Source organism: Oncorhynchus mykiss, chromosome 2 (genome assembly GCF_057628025.1).
Source record: "Oncorhynchus mykiss isolate SJ-2025 chromosome 2, ASM5762802v1, whole genome shotgun sequence".
Taxonomy (NCBI): Eukaryota; Metazoa; Chordata; class Actinopteri; order Salmoniformes; family Salmonidae; genus Oncorhynchus; species Oncorhynchus mykiss.
In genome coordinates, this window is record NC_143023.1 from 10,281,444 (window position 1) to 10,291,987 (window position 10,544).

Sequence of the window (10,544 nt, forward strand, 5' to 3'; positions counted from 1 at the left end):
CCTGCTCCTCTTCCTCTGCCCCCCCTCCACCTGCTCCTCCTCCTGCTCCCCCTCCTCCCTGTGTGATGATGAAACTCCCTCCAGCCCAGAGGGGCCTGCAGCCTGCTGTAGGAGGGAGATGGAGCAGCACTCCAGGGCCTGTTGTCCTTGGTAGGGTTCACCTCCAGTTCAAGAGCACCCTAATTCAATCACTGTGTGAAATATTCCAACGTTTGGATGTCCCTGCAGGAGAAATAACTAGCCCCACAGCGTGATCCCGCTGCTCTCACAGGGAGGAGGGGAGCACAGTTGTGTGGTCGTCACACCCAATGGGGAATTTGTGAACCGTACAAAGGACAAGACGTGTGTTAATAGTCGACCAGCGTTTTTAGATAACCTCATTTACAGAATAGGACATTCCTCATTCTTCTTTTTGTCAGAGGTCATATTTCTGCTCTTTCTGTTTGACTATGGCGCCTCCAGCACATCTCATAACATCTCCTTTTCTGTCTTCCTCTTCATTTCATCTTCTTCCCTTTCCTCTGTAGAGTGAGGATGAAGAGGATGGTGAGGTATGGGTGTGTGTGTGTGCGTGTGTGCGTGTGTGTGTGTGTGTGTGAACAGGTGCATGTGTGTGCGTGTGTGTGCGTGTGTGCGTGTGCGCGTGTGCGTGTGTGTGTGTGTGAACAGGTGCATGTGTGTGTGTTATTTTTCCTGTGGTAGTAATGTCTCTAACCTTTAACCAAAAGCCAGAATTCTTCATCACGATCAAGTTGACATATTTCTCTCAGGTTGTGTGTCCGCTGTATTTCTTGCTGTGATTTTGAATGCAGCCAACATGCTACAGTAGTAGTTATCAGACTAGGTATTGACAGTATGTTTAGAGGAACCAGCTACAGTAGTAGTTATCAGACTAGGTATTGACAGTATGTTTAGAGGAACCAGCTACAGTAGTAGTTATCAGACTAGGTATTGACAGTATGTTTAGAGGAACCAGATACAGTAGTAGTTATCAGACTAGGTATTGACAGTATGTTTAGAGGAACCAGTAGTTACCAGACTAGGTATTGACAGTGTGTTTAGAGGAACCAGTAGTTATCAGACTAGGTATTGACAGTGTGTTTAGAGGAACCAGCTACAGTAGTAGTTATCAGACTAGGTATTGACAGTATGTTTAGAGGAACCAGTAGTTATCAGACTAGGTATTGACAGTGTGTTTAGAGGAACCAGTAGTTATCAGACTAGGTATTGACAGTGTGTTTAGAGGAACCAGCTACAGTAGTAGTTATCAGACTAGGTATTGACAGTGTGTTTAGAGGAACCAGCTACAGTAGTAGTTACCAGACTAGGTAGAAGAATACAGATCCAGGAGATACATCTCAGGTGGATAGTAAAACAAGGACATTTCAGACAAGGCTTAAGGGTTAGGGTTAGAAATAGGGGTTTGAGGTTAGGTTAAGGGTTACGGCTAGAAATAGGGGTTTGAGGTTAGGTTAAGGTTTAGGGCTGGAAATAGGGGTTTGAGGTTAGGTTAAGGTTTAGGGTTAGAAATAGGGGTTTGAGGTTAGGTTAAGGGTTAGGGCTAGAAATAGGGGTTTGAGGTTAGGTTAAGGTTTAGGGTTAGAAATAGGGGTTTGAGGTTAGGTTAAGGGTTAGGGCTAGAAATAGGGGTTTGAGGTTAGGTTAAGGTTTAGGGTTAGAAATAGGGGTTTGAGGTTAGGTTAAGGGTTAGGGCTAGAAATAGGGGTTTGAGGTTAGGTTAAGGGTTAGGGTTAGAAATAGGGGTTTGAGGTTAGGTTAAGGTTTAGGGTTAGAAATAGGGGTTTGAGGTTAGGTTAAGGGTTAGGGCTAGAAATAGGGGTTTGAGGTTAGGTTAAGGTTTAGGGTTAGAAATAGGGGTTTGAGGTTAGGTTAAGGTTTAGGGTTAGAAATAGGGGTTTGAGGTTAGGTTAAGGGTTAGGGTTAGAAATAGGGGTTTGAGGTTAGGTTAAGGTTTAGGGTTAGAAATAGGGGTTTGAGGTTAGGTTAAGGTTTAGGGTTAGACATAGGGGTTTGAGGTTAGGTTAAGGGTTAGGGTTAGAAATAGGGGTTTGAGGTTAGGTTAAGGGTTAGGGTTAGAAATAGGGGTTTGAGGTTAGGTTAAGGTTTAGGGTTAGACATAGGGGTTTGAGGTTAGGTTAAGGGTTAGGGTTAGAAATAGGGGTTTGAGGTTAGGTTAAGGTTTAGGGTTAGAAATAGGGGTTTGAGGTTAGGTTAAGGTTTAGGGTTAGAAATAGGGGTTTGAGGTTAGGTTAAGGTTTAGGGTTAGGTTCATGGTTAGGGAAAATAGGATAAATAGTTTGTTCCCACAAGGATGGTAAAACAAACTCTCTGTGTGTGTGTGTGTGTGTGTGTGTGTGTGTGTGTGTGTGTGTGTGTGTGTGTGTGTGTGTGTGTGTGTGTGTGTGTGTGTGTGTGTGTGTGTGTGTGTGTGTGTGTGTGTGTGTGTGTGTGTGTGTGTGTGTGTGTGTGTGTGTGTGTGTGTGTGTGTGTGTGTGTGAGAGAGAGAGAGAGAGAAGGCTATGGAAGTTCTGTTCACTGCAAGTCCACAGACAAGGGAAGCAGGGTAGGCCAAACTCAAACCAGACCCCAGGGGGTCAGAATCCACAGACAAGCACTTCCTGATAGAACCTAATCCTGGGTAGTAGACCTCATGAGAACCAGAGATGCATCTCTTAAAAAACAATGGGGTCCACATGAGAGTCTGAGTCCTAAATGCCACCCTATTCCTTATATAGTATGGTATAGTATAGTGTAGTTATTTTGACCAGAGTCCTGGTCTAAAAGAGTGCACTATAAAGGAATAGGGTTCCATTTGGGATGAAGCCTCACTCTGCTGACCAGGTTCAGCTTACACAGCTCTGTTTGTTCTATAATGGAACCAAGATGGCGATCACCGCCAACAGGGAAGAAATCAGCAGGTTTCAATACAGATGGTTAGGTTTTTACTTAACTGTGTGTGATGTAAAGGTTCATAAGACGGTCGTCACATAGCGCTGATATAGCGCTGAGGTCTAAGTAATGTTAACTTATGACTAATAAGTTATGACAAAGACCTGTGGTGAATGTTTTTTTGACGGTGTGTTTTTGTGGGGGGTGGGAGGTGTTGTTGGTTTGTTTGTTTGTTGTTTGTTTGTTACAGATACTAAATAAATATGGCTTCTGTTTGTGGGATACAATTTTCAAAAGTGCATGCAGCATCTGACCATTTAAATATAGCTCCCATGCTGTTGGTCAGGAGAATACTGTGAAGAACTGTGATTAACCCAGAATGGATTTGTATGTCGTTGTTTTCTAGATGTTTTCTAATTGAGTGCTCTTAATGGTGCCAGAGCATGATGACTAATTGAACCATTTTCATAGATAGATTTAGGAAGTTTCATCTCTAACCTAGCTCTTCTCTCCTAATCCACCCCACAGGATGGAAAGTTTGGCGGTAGCGCCCCGGGGCCTGTAAGCCAGGAGGGCGTGCTGACGCAGGGTCTGCAGTACGCTGAGGATGCAGCGGAGCATGAGAACATGAAGGCAGTGCTGAAGAGCAGCTTGCAGGGCTGCAGTGACAGTGGAGCGTCCACCGTGCCAGGCCTACGTACACGCACCAGAGCCAGCAGGCCAGGTCAGTCTGACAGACCACCACCTTCACACAACTCCTGTCAAAAAGGGAAACTTCTGGACTTTTCTTTTTTTACAACGGCCAGCTCTACTACACCTGAGGTTGATTCTGTCTGTCCTTCTCTTCTCTCCTTTTCTCCTTCTCTTTCTCTCCTTGCCTTCTCTACTTCTCTTCTTGTTTTCTCTCCTTCTCTTCTCTCCTTGACTTTTCTCCTTCTCTTCTCTCCTTCTCTTTCTCTCCTTGTCTTCTCTACTTCTCTTCTTGTTTTCTCTCCTTCTCTTCTTTCCTTGTCTTCTCTTGTTCTTGTCTCTCCTTCTCTCCTTCTGCTCTCTCCTTGTCTTCTCTCCTTCGCTTTTCTCCTTGTCTTCTCTTCTTCTCTTCTCTCCTTCTCTCCTTATCTTCTCTCCTAGGCCGTGTGGGTCCTTGGGGCTCATCAGTGATTGAAGACCCACCTAATTGCACAGAGACAGACGCTGCAGATGAGATCATGGAGCGCATCGTCAGGTCAGCCACTCAGGGGCCCAGGACACGGACAGAGCCTCGCGAGAGGAAGAGGTCCAGAGCCAACCGCAAGTCACGTGAGTCAGAGGGCTTTTTTTACAGTAACAAAATATTTGAAGTAAGAGTTGCCTTTGTTTGACATCAGATTTGCAACTTTTCTTTTTACAGTATCCTTACATTAGCTTTGGATGTGGTGTGGCCAAAGGTTTAACTGCCCTCGACATCTGATTGTGGACTTTCTGTCAGTGTTAATGCACACTATCTTATTTTCCAGCATCACCTGAGTGATACAGTTCAACAACACCATGCTACAGTAAATACATCCAGTTCTATTTAAACCTCTTCATGTCTCTCTCTCTCTCTCTCTCTCTGTCTCTGTCTCTCTCTCTCTCTCTCTCTCTGTCTCTCTCTCTCTCTGTCTCTCTCTCTGTCTCTCTCTCTCTCTCTCTCTCTCTGTCTCTCTCTCTGTCTCTCTCTCTCTCTGTCTCTCTCTCTCTCTCTCTCTCTGTCTCTCTCTCTGTCTCTCTCTCTCTCTGTCTCTCTCTCTCTCTCTCTCTCTCTGTCTCTCTCTGTCTCTGTCTCTCTCTCTCTCAATTCCATTCTGTCTCTCTCTGTCTCTCTCTGTCTCTCTCTCTCTGTCTCTCTCTCTCTCAATTCCATTCTGTCTCTCTCTGTCTCTCTGTCTCTCTCTCTCTCTCTCTCTCTGTCTCTCTCTCTCTCTCTCTCTCTCTCTGTCTCTCTCTCTCTCTCTATATATGTCTCTTTCTGTGTATCTGTGTCTCTCTCTCTCTCTCTGTCTCTCTCTCTCTCTCTCTCTCTCTCTCTCTCTCTATGTCTCTCTCTCTGTGTCTCTCTGTCTCTCTCTCTCTGTCTCTCTCTTTGTCTCTGTCTCTGTCTCTCTCTCTCTCTCTCTCTTTCTCTGTCTCTCTCTATGTCTCCCTGCCCTCTTCCTCTCTACAGTGAGAAGAACACTGAAAAGCGGTCTGACGCCAGAGGAGGCCAATGCCTTGGGGTTGTCCAGTGGTTCAGAGATGGCTGTGTGACAGGAAGAGAAGTAGAGCTGGATCCGGCAGCACAGCACACACAGACACCTGGGAAACCCTCTTACCGCCCGCCCCGCCCTTCACTGACCCCTGACCTCTAACCCCTGCTCATCCAGCCAGCCAGTCAACTGCTGCACCATAGCTTCGCTTGGTCTTTCCCCTGGTTCAGCTTTATGATGACTGTAGCTCATCTTCCTGTCTGTGGTTTGTGCAGGTAGCTGTGACACAGTGTTCCACCTGGTTAAGATGGTAAACAATGTTCAGGAAGAGACCATGAGGAATATGGTCCTCATCCAGGATAATAGATGGTTTTCAGTGGAACAAAGTGGTATTCGTATAGGGGCAGTTAAAGGGGTTCAGTGATCCAGCTGACTCAGCTCCACACACACACACTCAGGTAAAGTTCAGCATCCAAACCACTACACTATGCTGCTGTGCCGACTTGAGTGTTTCTTAATGGTGTTGTTCCAATCAGTTGTTTCTCCTAACCTTTGAATATGAGGCTGAGGCCTTTGAGGAACAGCTCACATCCCAACTGTAAGTCTTAATCACTTGATGAAGCCCACAGTGACCACATGACTAGTGGTGAATCTCAGTTGTATTTCCTTGATTCCTCGTGTCTTCTATCCTCACCTGTCTACACAAGGCATTGGAGGACTAGATCTGAGGTTCGTCCTCCCTAACCTTTTCCTCTCTGAGATTCACCCTATGACTGAAAGATACAAACTGAGACTTACCTACACAGAAGACATTTAGCCTCAGGACTTCTAAAGGGAGGGACTTGCGAGTGCTTGAATCACTGTGGACTTGTGTCTGAACCAAAAAGGCCTCGGAGTTGAATAGTAAAGAAGTTAGCATTGACGCTAAATAAGTTAGCATTGACGCTAAATAAGTTAGCATTGATGCTAAATTAGTTAGCATCGATGCTAAATAAGTTAGCATTGATGTTAAAGACGTTAGCATTGATGTTAAAGACGTTAGCATTGATGTTATCTATCCCCACTTATGATGAGCTTGTGTGTTGGGCTTGGTGTCAGATAGTATTTTTAGTTTGAACAATTTTTGTTTATATAAAAAAAAAAAATGTCTGTGTCCACAGGCTGTTTTGTTCTACTATACTACTGTGGTAGTTTTTTGGGTTTTAAAATACTTTAATGTGTGAGAAAAAGGTGCTCAGAGAAGGAATATTTGCACTGGATGTAGAAGTTGGATATTTAGAGGAAAGGAAGGGGAAATCCTTGACACACACTGATGTACCAATCAGATATCAGATGAATGAAAGAATCCCCCAGACAGAACCAATAACGAAACAGTAGCACAACTGATTATACACTCTAATTTCAGAGGAAAAGTGAACAGATTCCTTTGACTTTTGCAAACTAAAATGTTTCCAATTTTGCATGTTGTTGATTCAGTTGGATTTTATACCGATGGAACAAACTGGAATTCCAAGAGGACACACCATGATGTGTTAAGAGGGAAGGTATCATTTACTACATACAATTGAATTACTGGTTTCCACTTTTAAAAAACACATAGCATATCAGAGTCATCAACGTTGGTGAGAACAGTCTGTGAGCGGACAAGTGTACAGAAGGGACGATGCTACTGGGTCCAGACAGACTGACGTCTGTCAATCACGCGTAGCGAATGTTACAGCTTTAACCTATAGGCCTGCCTACAACATACATGTTCCAGCTTTAACCTATAGGCCTGCCTAGTACCTACAATTACACACGTGTTGCATGCATGACACCAGTGTTACGCAAGCTCCTGCTGTTGTTCGCTGCAAAGCCTTCTTCTATGGTTGAGACATACTTATTGTGGAGTGGTAGAACCGACAGGGAGATATATTTACACTAGTTACATTTACATACTCTCTCTTTACTCTCTGTGTCAAAGAGTTAGGCAACATTTAAGAATTGTTTAAAAAAGCAAGAGATGAATAATTGGTTATTATAGAAAAACGATATGAGCTTCAACTGAATGAGTGCCTTTTATAGACAAGTCTATTTATTCAGTAATGTTCAGGGAGATATTTGTTACAGAAAATGTTACTGTGTGTAATGAAAGGACTTCCTCCTTAGGTCAATTCAACAGCTGTGACTTCCTGTTTTCATTCTTTCCTAGATGAATACATGTCAGTACTATGTTCCATGGCTTTATGTCTTGGAAACAGTTCTCCTCTTCCATTTGCACATTGCAGTTTTATTTCGAATCACAACTAAACTAGGGTTATAGCTAATTGTCTAATGACAATATTTCCATTTTAGCAGTTTTGTCACAAAAAATGTTCTACAAAAAGATATTAGTTGTTTCCATTTGCCTTAATGTAGAATAAGGGCATATAGTATATCTGAACGTTCCTACACTGTTGACTTTTATTGAGGTGTAGTGGTTACAGTCAGCTAGATAGCTAGATCTATAGATAGTTTTTTAAAGTGCATAATTCCAGTTTACATTTGGAATTGTGTAGAGAGTTGTATGATGATTCTACACAGTCACAAACATTCACTGTGATGGAAACAGCCATTGTCGACTAAACATGAAAGAATATATGCTTGCAGCAACACAAGCCACAACAAAACAGTCACACACCTACAAGTATATGTCTTTCTCATGGAGAACTTACAATTTGGTATGAAACTATCCAGCACCTTATACACCATTTGTAGCATGCGTCTTTCATTGAGGAAAAGCAGAACATTAACAGTGAGAAAGTATATTCTTTCAGCCTTTTTCTCAGATGGTCATTTGGAGTATTGTAACTCTGAGTACATGTAAAGTAATAATGGGGGAAGAATGCTGTAAAATGATGTAAATGTCACAACGATGTGTTTTATGTCTTTCACTTGTTGGTATTTTGTATAGAATAGTGTATTATAGGTTAAACAAAGCAGTGTTATTCTATGGAAATTGTAATTTAAGTGAAAACCAAACCATGCATGGTTTTAAAAAATGTCTACAGATGAGGCGTGTCACGTCATGTTATGGATAAAGGGAGATTTTCAGAGGCTTTAGCGTTTGTTATGTTTTATTGTTTCCCCTCCCCACATGACTTGAAACACATTAGGATAGACGGAGTGGTCGATGTAACCACCTAGGACTGGATTCAATCTGTATCGCTGAACTTCAGCGTTACCACCTAGGACTGGATTCAATCTGTATCGCTGAACTTCAGCGTTTTAGCGTGATTGAAAATGTTCCTGCATTAGCATAGACTGCATTCATGGTAAACACTGCATATGTCGGCTCCATCTGAAAGGATGCCATCTGTAACGCTTCAGCCCCTAGTACTCCTATGGAACCTTCAGCAGCCTTTCATTACATTGCACTCAATAAAACATGGAGTGTGTCCCAAATGGCACCCTATTCCCTATAGAGTGCACTACTTCTTCTTCTTTTTTTTTTACCAGGACCCATAGAGTCCAAAAGTAGTGTACTGTGTAGGGAATGGGGTGCCATTTGGGATGCAGACCATGCTTTCTGTGATTGGCTATATTATCTCCTTCTCCCCCACTGCTGTACTGTAAGTCAGTGTGGGACTTGGACACAAGCACATCCAGACTCAGTGAGCTTTTCTTGCGTCTTCGCCCCTCTAACAACAACTGTATGTATGAACATCTGGCAATAAAAGATCTCTTAAGAAACATTCAGAGACACTGTGTGAATTCTGTTGTGTGAGGGGGAAAAAACGTCTGATTCTTTGTTAAATGTGTTCTGGTAATAATCCCAGAGCAACTATTAGTAGTCTGGCCCTCTACTGTATCTGATGGAGTATACTGAATTCATGTCCATCATTTTCACTCCTGTCAGTGATGTTGCACCTGGAACCCTGTTCACCTGGTTGCACTGTAGCCTAGAGTTGTCTACACTACATGTGACCAACCTAAAAGTACTTGTTACATTTTGAATGCTTAGCAGGACAGGAAAATGGTCCAATTCACACACTTAACTAGAACATCCCTACTACCTCTGATCTGACAGACTCACTAAACACACATGCTTTGTTTGTAAATGATGTCTGAGTGTTGGAGTGTGCCCCTGGCTATCCGTAAATTAAAAACAAGACATTTGTGCCGTCTGGTTTGCTTAATACAAGGAATGTGAAATTATTTATACTTTTAATACTTAAGTACTTTTAAAACCAAACACTTTTGGACTTTTACTCAAGTAGTATTTTACTGGGTGACTTTCACTTTTACTTGAGTCATTTTCTATTAAGGTATCTTTAAATTTACTCAAGTATGACAATGTGGTACTTTTTCCACCACTGCCAACAGAGGGGGTATGGGACAAGGCTAACCAACAGAGGGGGTATGGGACAAGGCTAACCAACAGAGAGGGTATGGGACAAGGCTAACCAACAGAAGGGGTATGGGACAAGGCTAACCAACAGAGAGGGTATGGGACAAGGCTAACCAACAGAGAGGGTATGGAGGACAAGACTAACCAACAGAGAGGGTATAGGACAAGGCTAACCAACAGAGAGGGTATGGGACAAGGCTAACCAACAGGGAGGGTATGGAACAAGGCTAACCAACAGAGGGGGTATGGGACAAGACTAACCAACAGAAGGGGTATGGGACAAGGCTAACCAACAGAGAGGGTATGGGACAAGGCTAACCAACAGAGAGGGTATGGGACAAGGCTAACCAACAGAGAGGGTATGGGACAAGGCTAACCAACAGAGAGGGTATGGGACAAGGCTAACCAACAGAGAGGGTATGGAGGACAAGGCTAACCAACAGAGAGGGTATGGGACAAGGCTAACCAACAGAGAGGGTATGGGACAAGGCTAACCAACAGAGAGGGTATGGGACAAGGCTAACCAACAGAGAGGGTATGGGACAAGGCTAACCAACAGAGAGGGTATGGGACAAGGCTAACCAACAGAGAGGGTATGGGACAAGGCTAACCAACAGAGAGGGTATGGAGGACAAGGCTAACCAACAGAGAGGGTATGGGACAAGGCTAACCAACAGAGAGGGTATGGGACAAGGCTAACCAACAGAGAGGGTATGGGACAAGGCTAACCAACAGAGAGGGTATGGGACAAGGCTAACCAACAGAGAGGGTATGGGACAAGGCTAACCAACAGAGAGGGTATGGGACAAGGCTAACCAACAGAGAGGGTATGGGACAAGGCTAACCAACAGAGAGAGTATGGAGGACAAGGCTAACCAACAGAGAGGGTATTGGACAAGGCTAACCAACAGAGAGGGTATGGGACAAGGCTAACCAACAGAGAGGGTATGGAGGACAAGGCTAACCAACAGAGAGGGTATGGGACAAGGCTAACCAACAGAGAGGGTATGGAGGACAAGGCTAACCAACAGAGAGGGTATGGGACAAGGCTAACCAACAGA

At 43.6% G+C, this 10,544-nt stretch overlaps 1 protein-coding gene across 1 annotated transcript in view; it reads left to right on the top strand.

Moving 5' to 3' along the window:
• The window catches only part of LOC110518388 (FH1/FH2 domain-containing protein 3), a 226,209-nt gene extending 217,385 nt beyond the window's left edge, over positions 1-8,824 (top strand). The window contains 3 exon segments of the mRNA XM_090187693.1: positions 3,439-3,634; positions 4,042-4,209; positions 5,093-8,824. Coding sequence (XP_090043819.1) covers positions 3,439-3,634; positions 4,042-4,209; positions 5,093-5,175 — 447 coding nt within the window. The 3' untranslated portion in view covers positions 5,176-8,824.
• Positions 8,825-10,544: the final 1,720 nt, after the last annotated feature.